Source organism: Hylobates moloch, unplaced genomic scaffold (genome assembly GCF_009828535.3).
Source record: "Hylobates moloch isolate HMO894 unplaced genomic scaffold, HMol_V3 SCAFFOLD_1, whole genome shotgun sequence".
Classification (NCBI taxonomy): domain Eukaryota; kingdom Metazoa; phylum Chordata; class Mammalia; order Primates; family Hylobatidae; genus Hylobates; species Hylobates moloch.
The window spans coordinates 133,305,564-133,330,463 of record NW_026652276.1 but is presented as its reverse complement, the minus strand read 5'-3'; the positions used below and the strand labels follow the sequence as shown (position 1 = coordinate 133,330,463).

The window sequence follows — 24,900 nt, the reverse complement described above, 5'->3', positions numbered from 1 at the left end:
TATATGTGTGTGTGTGTGTGTGTGTGTGTGTATATATATATATATATATATGCTTTAATTGGCATACAAGGGACATACCTCAATATAATAAAAGCCATCCATGACAAACCCACGGCCAATATATTACTGAATGGGGAAAAGTTGAAAGCACTCCCTCTGAGAACTGGAACAAGACAAGGATATCCACCCTCACCACTCCTTTTCAACATAGTACTCGAAATCCTAGCCAGACCAGACAAGAGAAAGAAATAAAGGGCATCCAAATCAGTAAAGAGGAAGTCAAACTGTCGCTGTTTGACAATTATATGATCATTTACCTAGAAAATCCAAAGACTCCTCCAGAAAGAAAGTTCCTAGAACTAATAAAAGAATTCAGCAAAATTTCCGGATACAAAATTAATGTACACAAATCAGTAGCACTTTTATATACCAACAGCAACCAAGCGGAGAATCAAAACAAGAACTCAACCCCTTTTACAATAGCTGCAAAAAAAAAAAAAAAAAAAAATACTTACGAATATACCTAACCAAGGAGGCAAAAGACCTCTACAAGAAAAACTACAGAACACTGCTGAAAGAAATCACAGACAACACAAACAAATAGAAACACATCCCATGCTCATGGATGAGTAGAATCAATATTGTAAAAATGACCCTACTGCCAAAAGCAATCTACAAATTCAACACAATTCCCATCAAAATACCACCATCATTCTTCACAGATTTAGGAAAAATAATTCTAAAATTCATATGGAACCAAGTAAGAGCCCACATAGCCAAAGCAAGACTAAGCAAAAAGAACAAATCTGGAGGTATCACATTACCTGGTTTCAAACTATACTACAAGGCCATAGTCACCAAAACAGCATGGTACTGATACAAAAACAGGCACATAGACCAATGGAAGGAATAAAGAACCCAAAAATAAACCCAAATACTTACAGCCAACTGATCTTTGACAAAGCAAACAAAAACAAGAATTTGGGAAAGGACACCCTTTTCCACAAATGGTGCTGGGATAATTGGCTAGTCACATGCAGAAGAATGAAACTGGATCCTCATCTTTCACCTTATACAAAAATCAACTCAAGATGGATTAAGGACTTAAATCTAAGACCCAAAGCTATAAAAATTATAGATGATAATATTGGAAAAACCCTTCTAGACACTGCCTTAGGCAAGGATTTCACGACCAAGAACCCAAAAGGAAATGCAATAAAAGCAAAGACAAATTGCTGGGACTTAATTAAACTAAAGAACTTCTGCACGGCAAAAGGAACAGTCGGCAGGGTAAACAGAAAACCCACAGAGTGGGAAAAAATCTTCATAATCTAATCATCTAACAAAGGACTAATATCCAGTATCTACAATGAACTCAAACAAATCAACAAGAAAAAAGAAAACAAGAAATCCCATCAAAAAGTGGGCTAAGGACATGACAGTTCTCAAAAGAAGATATACAAATGGCCAACAAACATGAAAAGATGCGCAACATTACTAATGATCAGGGAAACGCAAACCAAAACTGCAATGCAATACCACCTTACTCCTGCAGGAATGGCCATAATCAAAAAAATCAAAAAATAATAGATGTTGGCATGGCTGCGGTGAACAGGGAACACTTGTACACTGCTGGTGGGAATATAAACTAGTACAACCATTATGGAAAATAGTGTGGAGATTCCTTAAAGAACTAAAAGTAGAGCTACCATTTGATCCAGCAATCCCATTATTGGGTATCCCAGAGGAAAAGAAGTCATTATACAAAAATGATACTTGAGACCAGATGCAGTGGCACATGCCTGTAATCCCAGGACTTTGGGAAGCTGAGGAGGGTGGATCATGAAGTCAGGAGATCAAGACCACCCTGGCTAACACAGTGACACCCCGTCTCTACTAAAAATACAAAAACAAAATTAGCCAGGCGTGGTGGCGGGCACCTGTAGTCCGAGCTACTCGGGAGGCTGAGGTGGGAGAATGGCGTGAACCCAGCAAGTGGAGCTGGCAGTGGGCCAAGATCGCACCACTGCACTCCAGCCTGGGTGACAGAGCACGACTCCAACTCAAAAAAGAAAAAAAAAAAGATACTTGCACAAACGTTTATAGCAGCACAATTTGCAACTGCAAAAACGTGGAACCAACCCAAATGCCCATCAATCAACAAATGGATAAAGAAACTGTGAGAGAGAGATATGTATATGATGGAATACTACTCAGCCATAAAAAAGAATGAATTAATGGCATTTGCAGCAACCTGGATGAGACTGGAGACTATTATTCTAAGTGAAGTACTCAGAAATGGAAAACCAAACATTGTATGTTCTCACTCATAAGTGGGAGCTAAAGCTATGAGGATACAAAGGCATAAGAATGACACGATGGACTTTGGGGCTCAGGGGGAAAGGGTGGGAAGAGGGTGAGGGATAAAAGACTACAAACAGGGTGCAGTGTATACTGCCCGGGTGATGGGTGCACCAAAATCTCACAAATCACCACTAAAGAACTTACTCATGTAACCAAACACCACCTGTTACCCAATAACCTATGCAAATAAAAAATAAAATAAAATAAAATAAAAGGAAAGGTATTCTTTACTTTTACAGTAATTGAAAACAGAAAAACTGGCCAGGCATGGTTTCTCACACCTGTAATCCCAGCACTTTGGGAGGCCAAGGCAGATGAATCGCTAGAGCCCAGGAGTTCAAGATCGGCCTGGGCAACATAGTGAGACCCTGTCTCTACAAAATATACTAAAGTTAGCTGGGCATGGTGGTGTATGCCTGTAGTCCTAGCTACTTAGTAGGCTGGGGTAGGAGGATCACTTTAGCCCAAGAGGCAGAGAGGTGAGCCAAGGTCATGCTACTGTCCTCCAACCTGGCAACAGAGAGAGAGACTGTCTCAAAAAAAACAGAAAACAGAAACATTAACTTATTAATTTTTTCATGTGCCTAAACTAGGTAAAAAGTAACACTTGGAATTTTTTTTTTTTTTTTGGAGATAAAGTCTTGCTCTGTCACCCAGGCTGGAGTACAGTGGCATGATCTCGGCTCACAGCAACCTCTGCCTCCCAGGCTTAAGCAATTCTTGTGCCTCAGCCTCCCGAGTAGCTGGGATTACAGGCGCGTCACTATGCCCAGCTAATTTTTTTGTATTTTTAGTAGACAGGGTTTCGCCATGTTGACCAGGCTGGTCTCAAACTCTGACCTCAGGTGATCTGTCCGCCTCAGCCTCCCAAAGTGCTGAGATTACAGGCACGAGCCACTGTGCCTGGCCGGAAATTTTTTATGCTATTAAAAAAACTGCCTCTTCAGTTTAAATATCAATGAATTTAATTTAAATATCAGGGCTGGGTGCAGTGGTTCACGCCTGTAATCCCAGCACTTTGGGAGGCCCAGGTGGGCAGATCACTTGAGATCAGGAGTTTGAGACCAGTCTGGCCAACATCATGGAAACCTTCTCTACTAAAAGTATGTGGCAGCAACAGGTGTGGTGGCAGGTGTGGAAGGCTGAGGCTGGAGAATCACTTGAACCTGGGAGGCGGAGGTCGCAGTGAGCCAGGATTGTGCCACCGCACTCCAGCCTGGACAACAGAGTGAGACTGTCTCAAAATAAATACATAAATAAATAATTTAAATATCAGGAAAATCATGTGTTAGACCTAATAACAAATGACAATAATCAACTGAATTTTCAGCTAGTTATTTTGGTATTGTAAGCTACAGCATCAGGAAAAGCACAGATTTTGATATCTCAATTCAATTTGACTTGTAAAAAGTAATATAATGTTGTTTATACAGCCCTGCTAATAACATAATCTTTTTTTTTTTTTTTGAGACAGTCTCGCTCTGTCGCCCAGGCTGGAGTGCAGTGGCGCGATCTCGGCTCACTACAAGCGCTGCCTCCCAGATTCACGCCATTCTCCTGCCTCGGCCTCCCAAGTAGCTGGGACTCCAGGAGCCTGCCACCATGCCCGGCTAATTTTTTATATTTTTAGTAGAGACGGGGTTTCACTGTGTTAGCCAGGATGGTCTCGATCTCCTGATCTCATGATCTGCCTGCCTCAGCCTCCCAAGTTGCTGGGATTACAGGCGTGAGCCACCGCGCCTGGCCTAACATTATCTTTTAGCTTGATTAAAAACCCATTTCCGGGCCGGGGCAGTGTTTCACACCTGTAATTCCAGCACTTTGAGAGGCTGGGGGGGGAGGGGGGGGTCACGAGGTCAGGAGTTCGAGACCAGCCTGGCTAACACGGTGAAACCCCGTCTCAACTGAAAATACAAAAAAATTAAGTGGGCAGGCGCCTGTAATTCCAGCTACTCAGGAGGCTGAGGAAGGACAATCACTTGAACCCACCAGGCAGAGGTTGCAGTGAGCTGAGATCGCGCCACTGCACTCCAGCCCAGACGACAGTGCAAGACTCTGTCTCAAAAAAACAAACCAAAACAAACTCATTTCTACATGAGTTAGGGTAATGACAGTTGCTATAACAAATCCCAAGATCTCAGTAGCTTAACACAATAAAAGTTCATTCGTTTCTCAATTTAAAAAACATTGCATGGTACCCTTCTAATATAAGAATTCAGAAGGCTCAGGGTTGACAAATCTAAAAGTACTAGTTAAATTGTCAATTTAAAGATTCTACTGATAAGATACTGGCTCCACAGAGTAACATATAAATATAATTGGCCTCTCTACTAACACCACCACTATTCTTCCTGGTACTCACCCCTACATCCAATAGTCAGCAAATTCTATCAGGTTCACTACTTTCACCACCAATATTTCATCCTAGATGAAGCCTGGTCACATGTAGCAGTGCAGAATCAGCCAAATAATAAGACAAAGAACAAGCTGGAAACATCCTGATGTACTCTGAGTGGGCCAGAAACAGAAATATCCCACTCCAAATAAACAACTGCTTAGCTAGCTGTCCGAAAAAACCTCTGCTACCCACTTAACAGACATTGCTAAAAACCAAGGTGAGGAAAGCTCACTTGCTGGTATAACAGGTGAAAATAAGTCCTAACCTGGACTTTTTTGTTGTTTCTAAAAGGTTTATGTATATGCCATTATCGAAAGTGTCTGACCCTTTAATGTTTAACCAAATATCAGAAACAGATCAAATATCACATATCCCTAACACATTTAAAATATCTCCTGGAGTCTGATAAATGAGTTTAAAGCCAACAATACTTTTATATTTCAAGAAAGTCACCTAGTTAGTATCAAATGATTAAATTTTTTATGTCAAGGATTAAATGGGTCTTTCAATTATGTATGGCTTAAAAATCATGTTCCTACTATATCCAACTTCAGCATAATCAAATTTCATATGCTAACTTAAAAATATTAATTAAAAAAATTTTAAATATCTATAATCTCAATAGTTCAGTAAAAGCAATCTTCAACTTACAGGTTAGTTCAATGAACTATAATCTAGTCCTTTAAAAGTAGTAACTATTAAGTACTTACATATAGTTCAGTCACAAATATCAAATAACTTTAAAGAGCTGGGTCCCAGGAAGTGCATAAAATATCATTTCTGTGGGAAATGAATTCTGTAAATTTGTACTAGAACATGTCTCCTTCCCATTTCCCACTAAAAGCATCCAACCTACAACCCCTGAAAATTCAGAAACACTATAAATAGAGGCACAGTCATCCCAACTGCCTCTACCCCTTATCTCCTTGCAGTAACAGTAAGCAAAACTGTACATACAGAATATTACAGAGTAATGTTCTCTGGAACTCCAAAGAGACATTCCCAGCTTAACTGCTTCCACTCATGGGTGGAGATATATGATATTCACACAGCAAGTGATGTATACCTCTGATGTAAAATAGAGCATGTAAAAGTATATGACTATGGTTCACACGAACTGGTAGATGGTGAAGATAGGACAAAGATATGTGCACTGCAGTCTTAAGATATTATGCATCCAATCTTTCCTATAATTTATCAGAATAAAGAGAAATAACCACACATTAAGCTAAGTGTTAGCACCATAGTAAGGCTGTTATCTATTTATCTGCAGCCTTTAGACAACAAACCAGCCAAACATATACATCTCTTTTTATAGCTCAACTGGTTCTTTTTAGTTTACAAGTATATAACTGAGATGGCCGAGTCCCTAATGTCTTTCTTCATCTTATTATATATAACCATCATATATGATGTGTATAGTAAGTCCAACCTGGGTTCAAATTCTAATTCTACTCCTTAGAGTCTGACCTAAGCAAAAAAAAATCACCAAGCCTCAGTTTCTTCATCTATAAAGTAGAGCTAATTATAAACCTTACATCATAAGAAGTCTAGAAGGAATATATGTGATAAAGCATATCAAATGCTTATTATAATGCCTGGTACACATGGCAAATACGTAGTAAATGATAAAGTCAGCGCAGTTAAATAAAAGCACTCTAGACAATCAAAGCAGAATTTATTATGTTAAAAAAAGAAACTTAAGCTAAAAGTTCTACAAAAATCCTATCTGGAAAGTATTGATAAATGATTAAACATTGCCTTCATGGTAATGTTATTATATTTTCCAAAAAGACATAAGGCTACAAATAACATTAAGCAATAAAATTTTAGTGAGCAGTCATTCAAAACTTTTACTCTGTTTTTCATCAACTTTCACATTCAATTTGATAGTACCCTTTGTTCAAAAGAGGTTTTAAAATCTTGAACTAGATTCCCAGGCGACATGAAACCCTCTTAAATGTATTAAAATCTTATAATCGTTTTATAAAACAAAAATTATTTTGTTTATGGATTATAGCCCCTTTAAATCAACAATTCCAAAGTGGTTAAACAAGTAGACTTTTTAAAATGACCTAATTCAGGTAATAGGAAATTACAAAACTAAGAGAGATAAACTTTCAAATGATATAAGCTATTTCTACCTATAATGAAAGTAAGACTTCTGATTGCAGGCAATTTGGTTTTGGAGTGTTATAATCTCACAATATAACCTATATATACGATTGGTTCTATTCTTGCTTGTTTAATTCTAATAGAATCTGAGAGTAAAGGAACAGTTTGAAAAAAACAGCACAAACCTGCCTAGCTGATCAGGAGAGGTAGATAAGAAAATGACTGCTTTAGTTTAACAGTATGAACAGCAAAGACAGAGGAAACCTACCCAGAACCGAGGGACACAATCAGAGGTATTTTGACCCCAAGACTGAAAAATGGAGAGCCAAGCCATGCAAGCCCCAAAAAGGTTTGCCTTCAAAACTGAATTCAGAGTGAGTCAGGTCCATCTTAGTGACTGCTTGTTCACGAGAACAGATACAGTAAGAGAATGAGAAAGGTACCTAAGTGGACTTAGAGATTCATATTTTTAAAATTTTTCTCCAGGATGATCCTTCTATTATCAACCATTTTGATATTTACATCTCTAATAACTAAGTCTAAACTCAGATTAAAGTCTGAAACTCAAGTAAAAGTGGTTTTCTTGCCAAGTATCTTCACCACCAAACAGCAATTACCTAAATTTTAGAATTATTTCACAGTGCAGGCCAATTTCAGGATCTGAAAAACTAGTCATGAAGTGATGTCAAATGTCATATCACAACTCACAATTATCTATATATTCTAGAATATAAACTAGTGCACTTCCCATTTCCTAAAGCAAGTTCTAAACCAATTATCAATATCATTCAAAGTTAACTCCAAAACAGCTCAACTCCACATCCGAGGTTTTTAATTATGACTTTGTGAACATTTTCACAAACATGGCAACTGCCTAAATTCCTAACTAGAAAACACCTTTCCCTTCATAGATCATTAAGGATCTACAATCTTTTTACCTAATACTGTATTACTAAGTAATATACCAATATAAAACAAAGTCATCAGTGCAAACATTTACTCCAAAAGAATAGTTAGGGCCGGGAGTGGTGGCTCATGCCTGTAATCCCAACACTTTGGGAGGCCGAGGTGGGTGGATCACCTGAGGTCAGGAGTTTGATACCAGCCTGACCAACATGGTGAAACTCCATCTCTACTAAAAATACAAAATTAGCCGGACGTGGTGTCACATGCCTGTAATCCCAGCGACTTGGGAGGCTGAGGCAGGAGGACTGCTTGAACGCAGAGGGCAGAGGTTGCAGTGAGCTGAGATAGCGCCATTGCACTCCAGCCTGGGAAACAAAAGTGAAACTCCATCTCAAAAAAAAAAAAAAGAATAGTTTAAAAAAGGAAGCTATCAGAGTCTGATTCTTGTCTGCTTAAAACTGTAATCAACTCTTTAATAAAACTTAAATGTCCCCGTGAATCTTTTCTTGAAACAGCTACACATTCCCCTAACCTCTACTCCAGAGATGACCATTCCCTTCCTGTGCTCCTATGCAGCACACAGAACATCCCTCCTGTATAACACTAGTCACATACTGTTATGGTTATTATTTACTTAGACGTCACTGGATCTGAGCTTCATAAAAGCAAAGGACTCTTACCATCATCTTCACACTCAGCATAAATATTCAAATGCTAGGCCAATAAAATCCTAGTTAAATAAATAAATGAAGACCCAAAAAATGTGCTTTGAGGGGGAGGGGTACATTTGTTCTAAGTTTGCTAGGGGACGGAGAAGTGAATTTAACATACCCATATGGAGACTGTGATTAGTCAAATCAATATCTGACCATGAAGCTAGGATCCTAAGATTTTACAACTTCATAGAGTTCAGCCAGAATTCCATTAACAGCATACAGACATATGACCTATCCTTGTAGGATCCTAAAAGGACAATCTCAAATTTCCATTCTTTCCCCTCTAGCAGCACCAATTTATTTTCCTAGAAGCCACCGCCCACAGGGACAAAGGCCCTCCACCTACCCCTGACCCATCAGATCCAATTAGAGCAATGTTGATAAAAGCCATCAACTTTTTACTTACTAAGGTACTCCTGTTCCTACAAAGCACTGGAGCCCTACTCTGCTAAGCCCACACACTGATAATGAAAGTAGGCCTATGTGCAAGGAAGATGCACAAGAAATTATCTCTTTTAAACATAACAGCACTTGAAAACTAAAACACACAATCAATGTTTAGTCATTGCAGGCGGTCAGAAAAACCTAAACTTCCTTTATAATATTACTTAATAGCAAACTGTGCTGAATTCTAAATAATGACCTTACAAAGTAAACTTTAGGACTCCAACTCCTACATTGAGGACTACCTATGGCTTTGCGATACCATTAAACTGCTTCTCAACAACTGTGATGCTTCAAATCAATTCTCATGTGATAAGAATGTAAACTTACTAAATCTAGCAACTATACAAAGTTTTCAGTGAAATTCTATGACGATAAACACATATACCCCCGCTGCTCCAGAGCTCCACCCACTCTCAACCTAGAAATGAAAGTTAGACATTACAATTCACTTAGAGAAAACTTGTCAAAGGAGAAAAAAAAAGGTTTGCATGTTAATCATTAATAGGCTGCATAGTATTTGGTTTAGCCTCCAAAAGTGTCTCCAGTGTGGCTACAAGAGGCAGGCAGTTTGGGAAGGAGAAGAGAAGTTCTGTAACAGATCTCATCCTCAGACAGCTAACTAACGCACAGCGGCACTGACATCCTCCACTAGTGATCAGTGCTGCACAGGCAGACCTCCTGCCAAAAGCAGGCCTCTTCATGGGTAGATAAGGCAGACAGGCTTCCCACTCCTGTCTCAGGTACTTTTTTAAAAAAACAAAGCTTTAGAAAAGTGACAAATTGGTCTACAAACTGCAGACTAAGTCCCTTTCGGTTTAATAGTACAATGTAAAGATCTTGCCTAAGTACATACCAGAGCATATATTTGTTATGAACAGTACTATGGAAGTCTATGACTTTCAATTGACTATCCTAAAAACCTATTTTCACTGCAAAAATGTGTAAAACTAATCATATGCAACAGGAAATCTTTTGTAATCAAGGTATTTTCAAACAAATTGTTACTCCCTGTGTAAATCTTAACTTTCAAACAAAAGATGTGAATAAACAGCGGCTCTAACTAGTTTGTTTCAAGTACTTAAATTCCTCAGGGTTTTTTTCCCTCCTACTAAAAATATTTGTATCACAAAGTACTCATAAACACAGCTAATGCCGACTAAGAGTTGTTTTTCTAAAACCTCCTGTTTTTGCAATAACCGCCCTATTTCTGTGGTTCTTCTGCAAGTCTAAAAGCCTAACTAAACTTAATACTACAACACTGAAACGGTCATAATTCATTAATATCGTAATATAGATCAAGTGTCTTCCTTAACTTAGGTGCATAAAACAAGTGTTAAGCGTAAAAAGCATAGTTGCCGTCCAACGGATCCATGCTTAAATGTGCCTGATGCCAAGTTATTTCCCACCCTAAAATCCAATCCTCTTCATTAAACAAAAGTTTTAGTAATTAAACACTACTTATTCAAGAATAAAAAATGTATACAATGGAGAATGTGAAAGCCTCACTTTCATATACAGTACTCTACATGACAGTACACTTCTTAACTATTCCAAGACTCCTTGATTACCAACTACGTCCTTTCAAATCTGACTTTAGGGACAGATGGAGCTGTACTGTCTATATTTTATTTATTATCTCTGCAATATCCAGATATGATTCAGAATGGAACACAGAATGGAAAAGCCATATGAGAAGGATGCACCAAATGGTGGCGGGGTGGAGGACAGTTCTCTTTTAAATTAATGTCCATGTATCCCCCACAGGAGAAAAATGTTCAAAGGGGTGGTGGTGAAAATGAATCTACAACTTATAATTCTTTGATCCTTGAAACATGTATAGTAATCTTGAAAGTATAATTTTTACAGGGGCCACATACTTATTTCTAAGAAAAAAAATCTTCAATTTCTGTTTAAATTTCTGGGCCAAGTGTTGAAAGTAAAATGGAATTTTAGTCTAATAAGCAATAAAAGCTCTGATACGGGTTGCAGTGCTTTATCTTTTTTTTTTTTTAAGAAAGGATATATCTCTCACTCGCATATTAGGTTGATGACTTTAAGTCAAAAGAAAGTGGTCCCTGTTCCGTGCCTGCCAATTCTTTTTTTTTTTTTTTTTTTTTTTTGAGACAGAGTCTCACTGTGTCACTCACGATGGAGTGCAGTGGCACGATCTCGGCTCACTGCAACCTCCACCTCCCGGGTTCAAGCGATTCTCCTGCCTCAGCCTCCTGAGTAGCTGGGATTACAGGCGTGTGCCACCACGCCCAGCTAATTTTTGTATTTTTAGTAGAGATAGGGTTTCACCATGTTAGTAAGGCTGGTCTCGAATTCCTGACCTCGTGATCCGCCCGCCTCGGCCTCCCAAAGTGCTGGGATTACAGGCGTGAGCCACCGCGCCCCGTCTTGCCAGCCAATTCTTAAGTCCCCTGATATTTCTGCTTCCTCTTACTAATTAACTGAACCTCATCAGGAAAATATTAATGATGGTTCGAACACTCAGGAGACACAACCTCAGAACTCAAAATACCTCGCGGTCTACCAAGAGACCTATTTGATTCAAGACTGGAGGGAAGGAGCAGGAAAAAGGAGGGTACACGGCAGGAAAAGCTGCTGGTCAGAGCAGCTGCCCCCAGCTTTTACACACTTACTGGTTTGCTAGGGTAAACGTTAGATAGATGCGTTTTTAGTTTCCCCACGGTCCAGTTCAAGAAGCAGCTAATTGTCTGGTCACTGTATTTCTGATTCGGTGCTTTAATGATGAGGGTCACAGGAATCTCCATCCCACTTTGGTCCATGGTGCCCCCAAAGTCAGAGTCAAGAGGAGCAGCAGTTAAGCCCAAAAGAGCCGAGGTGGTCACCGCCGGCGCGACTGGGATGCGGACAGAAGTGAGTTCTTAGTATTCCATGTCCAAGTCAGTTACAAGTGCACTGGGCGATACGAAGGCCATTGCCGGTACCAAGGAGGGACTGAGGTGGTGGCAACGGCGACGGTGGGGTCTGGGTGCCAGGCCGTGGAGGCAGCTCTCCCCGCCAGGTCCGGGCTTCGGACTGTGGAAGCAGTCGCGAGGAGAGAGGAAGCTATAAGAAGGAAGGGTGGGAGGGATGAGGGCACAACGGCCGGCCCGGGGTCACTGCCCCGCCCCACAGCGACCCCCAGCTGAAACGCAACAAGGCCCCTACGCCACCGCACCGCGCCGAGGAAGCGGCTGGGCCGCTCAGGGCGGTCAGCGGGCACTGGGGTACCTGAGAGAAGGCCGCGGGCCCCGCCACCGCCGCCCTCCGCGCCCAGGCAGGGCCGCCAGCCACACCGTCCGGCGGGGCGTTCTCCGTGGCAGCCGCTCCCTTCCTGCTGCGCGACGGCGGGCACGGCCCAGCCCCGGGTCTCGCGAGGAGGCGCGGGTGGCAGGGAGAGAAGCTGACCGAAGGGCGCGGCCCGGCTCTCCGCCTGACCCCTCAGTCTGGACAGTGCAGGGTGGCGCAAGGCAGGGCTGGGCCGGGGGCAGCCCAGGCGACTGCCGGTGGCAGGAGGGCGGGGACGAGAGCCGTTGCGCCGGCCGCGGGCGCGCCGGTTTTGTTATTGTGAGGATTGTCTGGGGCCCCTTTAAGCCGGAACAGGCAGGGCGGAAGTGCGTCACCGGCGGCACGCCCCTGCACATGGCCCTCCTCCGTCCCCGCCAGCTCTGCCAACCCTGCCGCCGCCGCCTGCCTGCTGTTCTCGGGCTGCCCGGGACTCTAGCCGCCAGGCTTCGCGTCGTCCAGCGGCAGATCCGGCTCCTGGAAGCCTCTCCCTCCTGGCCGTTTGCTCGGCCTTGGCCCCAGCTGCCCTGAGGCCTAGCCACCAGCTCCGCTGGCGCTAGCGTATCCTGTCTTGACCTCACCCTGAAGATTTAGGAAGTCTTTCTCCATCCCAAGAGTCATCTCTGCAAAAGTTGGTGTCCTTCCTGGTGCTGAACCACACTTCTGCTCAAAATGTGTTGAGCGTCGTCTGTCTGCAAAGCACGGTGCCAGGGGCTTTGGTAGAGAAGCCATGGGGTACATGTGCAAAGAGTACAGGCTTTTGGTTAAACCAGAAGTCCTCCTCTACTTTCTGGGGGACCCTGGCCGTCCTTCCTGGGCCTCCATTGACTTCTCTAATGGGGACGGTAATGCCTACCTGACGACAAGCTGATGAGTAAATGAGCTATGAGTGCAAAGTGTGGTGCAGTTCTGGCGTGTGCCAGCCTCTCAAGTGTCAGTTTCTGTCTCATTCCTCTTAATCTTCACTAAAATGGACAAGTATTCATTGAGCACCTAATGCGTGTTCAGTATGGTGGGAGATGAGGGATGACAGTATTATTTTTCTATTTTACAGGTTAGACATAGGAACGAAAGGTTGAGTCTATTGCCCATAGCCGACGTTTTCTTCATTTTCTGCTGTGGTTTAGAAGTCGGTATAGTAAGTTAAGGGTTGTTAGATGTGCATTTTCACAGCTCCCAATTTCCACTTAGGAGTAGATAATATAGGAGACTTTGCGAGCTGGTCTCTTTCCCTCTTAGCTTCAGAAGGGCTTAGAGGTAGCCACCACTGAATTAGTTGAGAAACAAGGTACCCCTCCCGAGGAAATCTCAACTGCACAACCCCTACTATGCCCCAGTTCAGCAGGAAGCAGTTAGAGTGGTGGTCAGACCTCCCCAATAGCACTTGGGTTTTCCTGTTGAGAGGGGGGACTGAGAGACAGGACTAGTTGGATTTCCTAGGCCAACTAAGAATCCCTAAGCCTAGCTGGGAAGGTGACCGCATCCACCTTTAAACACGGGGCTTGCAATTTAGCTCACACCCGACCAATCAGGTAGTAAAGAGCGCTCACTAGAATGCTAATTAGGCAAAAACAGAAGGTAAAGAAGTAGCCAATCATCTATCGCCTGAGAGGACAACAGGAGGGACAATTATCAGGATATAAACCTAGGCATTCGAGCCAGCAATGGCTACCCTCTTTGGGTCCCCTCCCTTTGTATGGGAGCTCTGTTTTCACTCTTATTAAATCTTGCAACTGCACACTCTTCTGGTCCGTGTGTGTCACAGCTCAAGCTGAGCTTTCGCTCACTGTCCACCACTGCTGTTTGCCGCTGTCACAGACCCGCAGCTGACTTCCATCACTCTGGATCCAGCGAGGCGCCCATTGCTGCTCCTGATCGGGCTAAAGGCTTGCCATTGTTCCTGCAGGGCTAAGTGCCCAGGTTCGTCCTAGTCACTGGGTTCCACGATTCTCTTCCATGACCCACAGCTTCTAATAAAGCTATAACACTCACCACATGGCCCAAGATTCCATTCCTTGGAATCTGTGAGGCCAAGAACTCCAGGTCAGAGAACACGAGACTTGCCACCATCTTGGAAGTGGCCCGTCGCCATCTTGGAAGCAGCCTGCCACCATCTTGGGAACTCGGGGAGCAAGGACACCTGGTAACATAGTGACCAGGGGGAAATTCTTCCTTTCAACAGCTAATGCAGCATGATCTCTTACACTGTACCCTCCCTCACCTTGTTCTTCATGGTAGAACACATACCATACCTTAGCTGTACTCTATAAACTGCACATCTAAAGTAAAGAGTGAAGTCTCCTTTGTTTCCAGTCATGGAGCAACAACTTGCTATGATACTGGCCTTCTGTAGCTGACTCTTTTTTGTCTACCCAGGCACTCTAATGGAACTTTAATTCTAGCTAAAGTTATTTTCTCAGACTCCTTTGAAGCAAGGGGCAGCCATTTGACACACTTCTAGCCAATGAGTTTAAGGTTGAACTTACTGCTGAGGCTTCTAGGAAAGCATTTAGATGGAAGGGCTCTGTCAATCAGCTCATCTTTGCCCTACACCTGTCTTCCAGGAGGAACGTAAAGAGCTACAGCACTCATAGTTCACTCATGAAACAACAAACAGGAGAACAATGGCCTGCATTCCAAGGATGGCAGAGCAGAAAACTGTAAAGAGGCTGGGCATTTGATGGCATTGTTGTGCCACCAGACAAGGCCTAGGCTATCTTCCCTAAGACTTCTTGTTTTGGGTCAAATTCCTGTTTAAGCCAGAAAGTTTTCACAACCTTCACCACCCAGTTCTGCAGCTGTTGTCTCATGCTTGTGACTCAGACTTCCAGGAATCCTTTAGAAGTGATGTGGTGATCTCGTTTGGCACTATGCAATGTACATTATTAATGAAGGTACCCTAATAATTATAAATATTAAGACAATCTGCATTTCACAGTGATTTAAACACTCTTTAACACTCTTTAAAACAGTCCATCAAAGGTTCGCTAACACAGAGAAAAACATTTAAAATTGTAATAAAGGCTGGGTGCAGTCAGTGGCTTGCCTCTAATCCCAGCACTTCAGGAGGCCGAGGCAGGCAGATGGCTTGAGCTCAGGACTTCAAGACCAGCCTGGGCAACATGGAGAAACCCTGTCTCTACAAAAAATTCAAAAATAAGCCGGGCATGGTGGTGCATGCCCGTGTTCCCAGCTACTCTGAAGGCTGAGATGGGAGGATTGCTTGAACCCAGAAGGCAGAGGTTGCAGTGAGCTGAGACCGCACCATGCACTCCAGCCTGGGTAATAGAGTGAGACTGTCTCAAAAAAGAATAAAAAGTAAAAATAAAATTGTAATGAACATTCAAGAAATTGAAATATATGGGTACAAAGATGATATAGTATCAGAAAAAACTTTTTTTTTAACTTTACTGCCACTTGAATTAAGTACCTAAAAATGCTTTTGATGCTGTTGAGCTTGGCTATGATAACAACAGTATGTAAATATCCCACTTTTGTTAAAATATGTTTAAACAGGTATGTGTACAGAGCAGTGTATGAAAGGGTGGTACCCATAATATTGATAGTGTTTGACGTGGAATTTGGCCTAGGAAAAATAATTACCAATGAGGAGATACAAGATAGCGGCAGTTAGGGAGAGGCCGTCCATGGAGCTGCCTATTTAAATCACTGTCCATGTTAACAGATAAGAACTGGAAATGTCAAAGAACAATTGCCCAGCTCAGTTACCGTCTGTTAATATAGATAGCCCTGGCTGGGTGCGATGGCTCACACCTGTAATCCCAACACTTTTGGAGGCTGAGGCAAGTGGATCACCTGAGGATTCGAGGAATCCTCAGACCAGCCTGGCCAACATGGTGAAACCCCGTCTCTACTAAAAATAGAAAAAATTAGCTAGGTGTGGTGGTGCATGCCTGTAATCTCAGGCACTAGGGAGGCTAAGGCAGGAGAATTGCTTGAACCTGGGCAGCAGAGGTTGCAGTGAGCTGAGATTGTGCCACTGCACTCCAGCCTGGTCGACAGAGCGAGACTCAGTCTCAAAGAAAAAAAAAAGCCCATGATGAGAACTCTCAAGAGTACCATGGTAATATAATATGGTAATAGATAATAAAAGAGTCATGATCATTAATAATAAATATAATACTTCTACTTCAACTGAGGAATGGAAAACTAAACATCATATGTTCTCATACGTCTCTAAGCTATGAGGATGCAAAGGCATAAGAATGATACAATGGACTTTGGGGACTTGCGGGGAAAGGGTGAGAAGGGTGTAAGGGATAAAAGACTACAAATTGGGTTCAGTGTATACTGCTCGGGTGATGGGTGCACCAAAATCTTACAAATCACCAAAGAACTTATGTAACTAAATACCACCTGTTCCCCAAAAAACTATGGAAATTAAAAATTAAAAAATAAGTATAATACTTCTCTGCTTTAGCAATATTAACTATTCAGTACACATAAGTAAGTTTAGCAATTCAGTCATTTCTGACTGTTGGGTAGCTCCCTTTGTTAACAAATAAAATATAAATTTGAAGAAACTTATTTGTAAATAATAATAATGGATTTCTGTGAATTAATGGGATGTTTGTTTACTTCCACTTCTTTGAGGTGTAAAAGAGAACAGCTAGAAAACACATATTGTGGCTGGGGCGGTGGCTCACACCTGTAATCCCAGCACTTTGGGAGGCCGAGGCAAGCGGATCACTTGAGGTCCGGAGTTCGAGACCAGCCTGGCCAACATGATGAAACCCCGTCTCTACTAAAAATACAAAAATTAGCTGGGCATGGTGGCACACACCTGTAGTCCCAGCTATTCAGGAGGCTGAGGCAGGAGAATCGCTTGAACCCAGGAGGCAGAGGTTGCAGTGAGCCAAGATCACACCACTGTATTCCAGCTTGAGTGACAGAGTGAGACCTCCATCTTGGGGAAAAAAAAATTGATTCATTCAGTGAGATTACAGTTTCCTTTAAAAATTCAAAGTAAGTGCTTGTCACTGAGATTTTTCTACTGAAATTTGGAGTACCTTCCAGGAAGCTAAAATACTTTTATGATGTTGAATAGTATAGTTTGAGTTTGTTAGCTCTCTTGGAAGGAAAGACTTCAAGTGATGATCTTGCGGTTTCAAGTTCCAAAGATGATGTTGGCCATCTGGCTTCTGATTCCATTCATTTCCACTTTCACCATCCTTGTCATTTTTTAAAGAGATTGTGTCACAAAGCATCTAATCAAATCTTAATCAAGTTTATTGTTTTTAAAAAATGAAAACCTACATTGGAAGCCTAAGAAAATTAGCTCATTTCAACACTCCACTTTAAAAATCAAAAATGGTCCCAGATGTTTGATCACCAGTCATCTGGTAGGAAATGAAACAAAACCATTCATTAAATGCCAGATGGGTGTTTTGAATTATATGTGATCTAATGAATTCTTAGAACAGCCTTGAGAGATAGTGAGGACACTGAAGCTCAGAAAGGTTAAGTATCCTGCCCAAAATCACACAGTAAGTTCCAGATAGACTTCTGTCTCCACTGTAATGCACACACTTTCCACTACACTGAACTTTATTACTTAAAGATAATCATGGGTAACAAGACACGTTCAGGAGGAAAAGGCTTTCAGGAACATCTTAGAGGTCATCTAGATCAGTCTTCTAGGTACTGCCAGAATGAATCAGTATTACCACATCTCTGAAGGGTGATTAGCCAATTGACATAGCTCTTTCCAGAGACAGGGAGCACCATAGTTTTTACTGCAACATGACAGGTTGTTGAACAGCCATGGTGGTTATAAGTGAATTGAAATTTGCATTCCTATAATTTGTCGTTGGGCCTACAATGATCAATCCAAAATATGTTTCCTCTTATTCCACATGCCAGCCCTTCAAATAGACAGCTATAAAATGCTCTTTATATCTTCTACAGACTAAATAGCCTTAGATCCTTCAACAATTCTTTAGTTTCCAGATCTCTCAGAATAGTGACTCACCTTTGAACACACTGGTTTGTAAATTCCCCCATAAATTATGAACACAATAGGCACAGTAGTTCATACAGATTATTTCCCTGTAACAGGCTTCATAAAGACACATCTGTATTTCTATTAGTTTGTTAATAGAAATCTACCTAATCTGGTTTAGCAGTTGAGTTTCCTGCTTTTCAGGAAATCTATGTCTAGTCAGTATTTACAGTGACCATTTGGCTAAGCGAGAAACCTCTTGTTTCCCTGATGATTCAATCTAGTGACTTATTTAGGATAACAATTGGAGAATATCATAGCTAAATACCATCTCACTGAGGCTCTTTTTGGTGACCAGAGAAGTAGTAAGGGAAAGAGGGCAAATCACTTACATTGTTCACCCTTTGAGAATTTTTACCTAAGTGTATGTGTTAGTTGTCTATTGCTGTAAAACAAATTGCCTCCAAAACTGTGGGTCAGAAATTTAGGAGCAGCTTAACTGGGAATTCTGGTTTGAGGCTCTCATGGCATTGCAGTCAAGATTTCAGGTGGCATTCAGTCATCTGAAGACTTGATTGGGACTGGAAGATCTACTTTCCAGATGTCTCACTCATAAGGCTGGCATGCTGATGCTGGTTATTAGTGTGAAATCTCAGTTCCTCCTCATGTGGGCCTCTCTATAGAACTGCCTGAGTATCCTCAAAACATGGCAGCTGGATTCCCCCCAGAATGAGAGATCCAAAAGACCAATGCAAAAGCTGCAATGCCTTTTATGACTTAATCTTGGAAATTACATAAATACTGTCACCTGCGTTGTGTTCTTTAGTCACATAGACCAGCCCTGAGTCAGTTTGGGAAGAGAGTAAATATGGGCATGAATACCTGGAGATAAGAAATATTAGTCTCGAAGGTGGAGCCAAGATGGCCGAATAGGAACAGCTCCGGTCTCCAGCTCCCAGCCCCAGCGACACAGAAGACGGGTGGTTTCTGCATTTCTGCTTGAGGTACCGGTTTCATCTCACTAGGGAGTGCCTAACAGCGGGTGCAGGACAGTCGGTGAAGCGCACTGTGCGCGAGCCGAAGCAGGGCGAGGCATTGCCTCACTCGGGAAGCGCAAGGGGTCAGGGAGTTCCCTTTCCTAGTCAAAGAAAGGGGAAACAGACGGCACCTGGAATATCGGGTCAGTCCCATCCTAATACTGCGCTTTTCCAATGGGCCTGGAAAACGGCACAATAGGAGATTGTGTCCCACACCTGGCTCGGAGGGTCCTATGCCCACGGAGTCTCGCTGATTGCTAGCACAGCAGTCTGAGATCAAGCTGCAAGGCGGCAGCGAGGCTGGGGGAGGGGCGCCCGCCATTGCCCAGGCTTCCTTAGGTAAACAAAGCAGCCAGGAAGCTCGAACTGGGTGGAGCCCACCACAGCTCAAGGAGGCCTGCCTGCCTCTGTAGGCTCCACCTCTGGGGGCAGGGCACAGACAAACAAAAACTCAGCAAGAACCTCCACAGACTTAAATGTCCCTGTCTGACTGACAGCTTTGAAGAGAGTAGTGGTTCTCCCAGCACGCAGCTGGAGATCTGAGAACGGACAGACTGCCTCCTAAAGTGGGTCCCTCACCCCTGAGCAGCCTAACTGGGAGGCACCCCCCCAGTAGGGTCAGACTGACACCTCATTCAACTGGGTACTCCTCTGAGACAAAACTTTCAGAGGAACTATCAGACAGCTGAATTTGTGGTCTCACGAAAAACCGCTGTTCTGCAGCCACCGCTGCTGACACCCAGCCAAACAGGGTCTGGAGTGGACCTCTAGTAAACTCCAACAGACCTGCAGCTGAGGGTCCTGTCTGGTAGAAGGAAAACTAACAAACAGAAAGGACATCCACACCAAAACCCATCTGTACATCACCATCATCAAAGACAAAAAGTAGATAAAACCACAAAGATGGGGAAAAAACAGAGCAGAAAAACTGGAAACTCTAAAAAACAGAGAACCTCTCCTCCTCCAAAGGAACGCAGTTCCTCACCAGCAACGGAACAAAGCTGGATGGAGGATGACTTTGATGAGTTGAGAGAAGAAGGCTTCAGACGATCAAACTACTCTGAGCTACGAGAGGAAATTCAAAACAATAGCAAAGAAGTTAAAAACTTTGAAAAGAAATTAGAAGGATGGATAACTAGAATAACCAATGGAGAGAAGGGCTTAAAGGAGCTGATGGAGCTGAAAGCCAAGTTTCGAGAACTACGCGAAGATTGCAGAAGCCTCAGTAGCAGATGCGATCAACTGGAAGAAAGGGTATCGCTGATGGAAGATGAAATGAATGAAATGAAGAGAGAAGGGAAGTTTAGAGAAAAAAGAATAAAAAGAAATGAACAAAGCCTCCAAGAAATTTGGGACTATGTGAAAAGACCAAACCTACGTCTGATTGGTGTACCTGAAAATGATGGGGAGAATGGAACCAAGCTGGAAAACACTCTGCAAGATATTATCCAGGAGAACTTCCCCAATCTAGCAAGGCAGGCCAGCATTCAGATTCAGGAAATACAGAGAATGCCACAAAGATACTCCTCGAGAAGGGCAACTCCAAGACACATAATTGTCAGATTCACCAAAGTTGAAATGAAGGAAAAAATGTTAAGGGCAGCCAGAGAGAAAGGTCGGGTTACACACAAAGGGAAGCCCATCAGACTAACAGCTGATCTCTCAGCAGAAACTCTACAAGCCAGAAGAGAGTGGGGGCCGATATTCAACATTCTTAAAGAAAAGAATTTTCAACCCAGAATTTCCTATCCCACCAAACTAAGCTTCATAAGTGAAGGAGAAATAAAATACTTTACAGACAAGCAAATGCTGAGTGATTTTGTCACCACCAGGCCTGCCCTAAAAGAGCTCCTGAAGGAAGCACTAAACATGGAAAGGAACAACCGGTTCCAGCCACTGCAAAAACATGCCAAATTGTAAAGACCATCGAGGCTAGGAAGAAACTATAGCAACTAACGAGCAAAATAACCAACTAACATCATAATGACAGGATCAGATTCACACATAACAATATTAACGTTAAATGTAAATGGGCTAAATGCTCCAATCAAAAGACACAGACTGGCAAACTGGATAAGGAGTCAGGACCCATCAGTGTGCTGTATTCAGGAAACCCATCTCACGTACAGAGACACACATAGACTCAAAATAAAGGGATGGAGGAAGATCTATCAAGCAACTGGAAAACAAAAAAAGGCAGGGGTTGCAATCCTAGTCTCTGATAAAATAGACTTTAAACCAACAAAGATCAAAAGAGACAAAGAAGGCCATTACATAATGGTAAAGGGATCAATTCAACAAGAAGAGCTAACTATCCTAAATATATATGCACCCAACATAGGAGCACCCAGATTCATAAAGCAAGTCCTCAGTGACCTACAAAGGGACTTAAACTCCCACACAATAATAATGGGAGATTTTAACACCCCACTGTCAGCATTAGACAGATCAACGAGACAGAAAGTTAACAAGGATATCCAGGAATTGAACTCAGCTCTACATAAAGTGGACCTAATAGACATCTACAGAACTCTCCACCCCAAGTCAACAGAATATACATTTTTTTCAGCACCACACCAAACCTATTCCAAAATTGACCACATAGTTGGAAGTAAAGCTCTCCTCAGCAAATGTAAAAGAACAGAAATTATAACAAACTGTCTGTCAGACCACAGTGCAATCAAACTAGAACTCAGGATTAAGAAACTCACTCAAAACCGCTCAACTACATGGAAACTGAACAGCCTGCTCCTGAATGACTATTGGGTACATAATGAAATGAAGGCAGAAATAAAGATGTTCTTTGAAACCAACGAGAATAAAGACACAAAATACCAGAATCTCTGGGACACATTCAAAGCAGTGTGTAGAGGGAAATTTATAGCACTAAATGCCCACAAGAGAAAGCAGGAAAGATCCAAAATTGACACCCTAACATCACAATTAAAAGAACTAGAAAAGCAAGAGCAAACACATTCAAAAGCTAGCAGAAGGCTAGAAATAACTAAAATCAGAGCAGAACTGAAGGAAATAGAGACACAAAACACCCTTCAAAAAATTAATGAATCCAGGAGCTGGTTTTTTGAAAAGATCAACAAAATTGATGGACTGCTAGCAAGACTAATAAAGAAGAAAAGAGAGAAGAATCAAATAGATGCAATAAAAAACGAAAAAGGGGATATCACCACCGATCCCACAGAAATACAATCTACCATCAGAGAATACTACAAACACCTCTATGCAAATAAACTAGAAAATCTAGAAGAAATGGATAAATTCCTCGACAAATACACCCTCCCAAGACTAAACCAGGAAGAAGTTGAATCTCTGAATAGACCAATAACAGGTTCTGAAATTGTGGCAATAATCAATAGCTTACCAACCAAAAAGAGCCCAGGACCTGATGGATTCACAGCTGAATTCTACCAGAGGTACAAGGAGGAACTGGTACCATTCCTTCTCGAACTATTCCAATCAATAGAAAAAGAAGGAATCCTCCCTAACACATTTTATGAAGCCAGCATCATCCTGATACCAAAACCTGGCAGAGACATAACCAAAAAAGAGAATTTCAGACCAATATCCTTGATGAACATTGATGCAAAAATCCTCAATAAAATTCTGGCAAACTGAATCCAGCAGCACATCAAAAAGCTTATCCACCATGATCAAGTGGGCTTCATCCCTGGGATGCAAGGCTGGTTCAACATACGCAAATCAATAAATGTAATCCATCATATAAACAGAACCAAAGACAAAAACCACATGATTATCTCAATAGATGCAGAAAAGGCCTTTGACAAAATTCAACAACCCTTCATGCTAAAAACTCTCAATAAATTAGGTATTGATGGGACGTATCTCAAAATAATAAGAGCTATCTATGACAAACCCACAGCCAATATCATACTGAATGGGCAAAAACTGGAAGCATTCCCTCTGAAAACTGGCACAAGACAGGGATGCCCTCTCTCACCGCTCCTATTCAACATAGTGCTGGAAGTTCTGGCCAGAGCAATCAGGCAGGAGAAGGAAATAAAGGGTATTCAATTAGGAAAAGAGGAAGTCAAATTGTCCCTGTTTGCAGATGACATGATTGTATATCTAGAAAACCCCATTGTCTCAGCCCAAAATCTCCTTAAGCTGATTAGCAACTTCAGCAAAGTCTCAGGATACAAAATTAATGTACAAAAATCACAAGCATTCTTGTACACCAATGACAGACAAACAGAGAGCCAAATCATGAGTGAACTCCCATTCACAATTGCTTCAAAGAGAATAAAATACCTAGGAATCCAACTTACAAGGGATGTGAAGGACCTCTTCAAGGAGAACTACAAACCACTGCTCAATGAAATAAAAGAGGATACAAACAAATGGAAGAACATTCCATGCTCATGGGTTGGAAGAATGAATATTGTGAAAATGGCCATACTGCCCAAGGTAATTTATAGATTCAATGCCATCCCCATCAAGCTACCAATGACTTTCTTCACAGAATTGGAAAAAACTACTTTAAAGTTCATATGGAACCAAAAAAGAGCCTGCATCGCCAAGTCAATCCTAAGCCAAAAGAACAAAGCTGGAGGCATCATGCTACCTGACTTTAAACTATACTACAAGGCAACAGTAACCAAAACAGCATGGTACTGGTACCACAACAGAGACATAGATCAATGGAACAGAACAGAGCCCTCAGAAATGATGCCGCATAGCTACAACTATCTGATCTTTGACAAACCTGACAAAAACAAGAAATGGGGAAAGGATTCCCTATTTAATAAATGGTGCTGGGAAAACTGGCTAGCCATATGTAGAAAGCTGAAACTGGATCCCTTCCTTACACCTTATACAAAAATTAATTCAAGATGGATTAAAGACTTATATGTTAGACCTAAAACCATTAAAATCCTACAAGAAAACCTAGGCAATACCAATCAGGACATAGGCGTGGGCAAGGACTTCATGTCTAAAACACCAAAAGCAATGGCAACAAAAGCCAAAATCGACAAATGGGATCTCATTAAACTAAAGAGCTTCTGCACAGCAAAAGAAACTATCATCAGAGTGAACAGGCAACCTACAGAATGGGAGAAAATTTTTGCAACCTACTCATCTGACAAAGGGCTAATATCCAGAATCTACAATGAACTCAAACAAATTTACAAGAAAAAAACAAACAACCCCATCAAAAAGTGGGCAGAGGACATGAACAGACACTTCTCAAAAGAAGACATTTATGCAGCCAAAAAACACATGAAGAAATGCTCATCATCACTGGCCATCAGAGAAATGCAAATCAAAACCACAGTGAGATACCATCTCACACCAGTTAGAATGGCCATCATTAAAAAATCAGGAAACAATAGGTGCTGGAGAGGATGTGGAGAAATAGGAACACTTTTACACTGTTGGTGGGACTGTAAACTAGTTCAACCATTGTGGAAGTCAGTGTGGCGATTCCTCAGGGATCTCGAACTAGAAATACCATTTGACCCAGCCATCCCATTACTGGGTATATACCCAAAGGACTATAAATCATGCTGCTATAAAGACACATGCACACATATGTTTATTGCGGCACTATTCATAATAGCAAAGAGTTGGAACCAACCCAAATGTCCAACGACGATAGACTGGATTAAGAAAATGTGGCACATA

The 24,900-nt window shown here is 41.9% G+C and overlaps 2 protein-coding genes across 6 annotated transcripts in view; one reads left to right on the top strand and one right to left on the bottom strand.

Moving 5' to 3' along the window:
* Nucleotides 1-24,900, bottom strand: part of HERPUD2 (HERPUD family member 2) — a 177,082-nt gene that overhangs the window by 50,680 nt on the left and 101,502 nt on the right. For 2 of the 5 annotated variants that reach the window (XM_032758329.2, XM_032758331.2), the window contains exons 1-2: nucleotides 12,187-12,330; nucleotides 11,592-12,021 (exon numbers count right to left, since the gene is read on the bottom strand). The exons of 1 other annotated variant lie outside the window; for it this stretch is intronic. In XM_032758329.2, coding sequence (XP_032614220.1) covers nucleotides 11,592-11,738 — 147 coding nt within the window. In that variant the 5' untranslated portion in view covers nucleotides 11,739-12,021; nucleotides 12,187-12,330. 2 more of the 5 variants (XM_032758333.2, XM_032758330.2) reach the window with 2 other exon arrangements.
* LOC131383531 (uncharacterized) lies at nucleotides 12,046-16,784 on the top strand. The gene has a single exon (XM_058439486.1). It carries the CDS (start codon nucleotides 12,046-12,048, stop codon nucleotides 12,769-12,771), a length of 726 nt encoding a protein of 241 aa, XP_058295469.1. The 3' UTR covers nucleotides 12,772-16,784.

Excerpts from the sequence above, each read along its gene's own strand:
- LOC131383531 (XM_058439486.1), top strand. The coding sequence starts at position 12,046 with ATGAGGGCACAACGGCCGGCCCGGGGTCACTGCCCCGCCCCACAGCGA.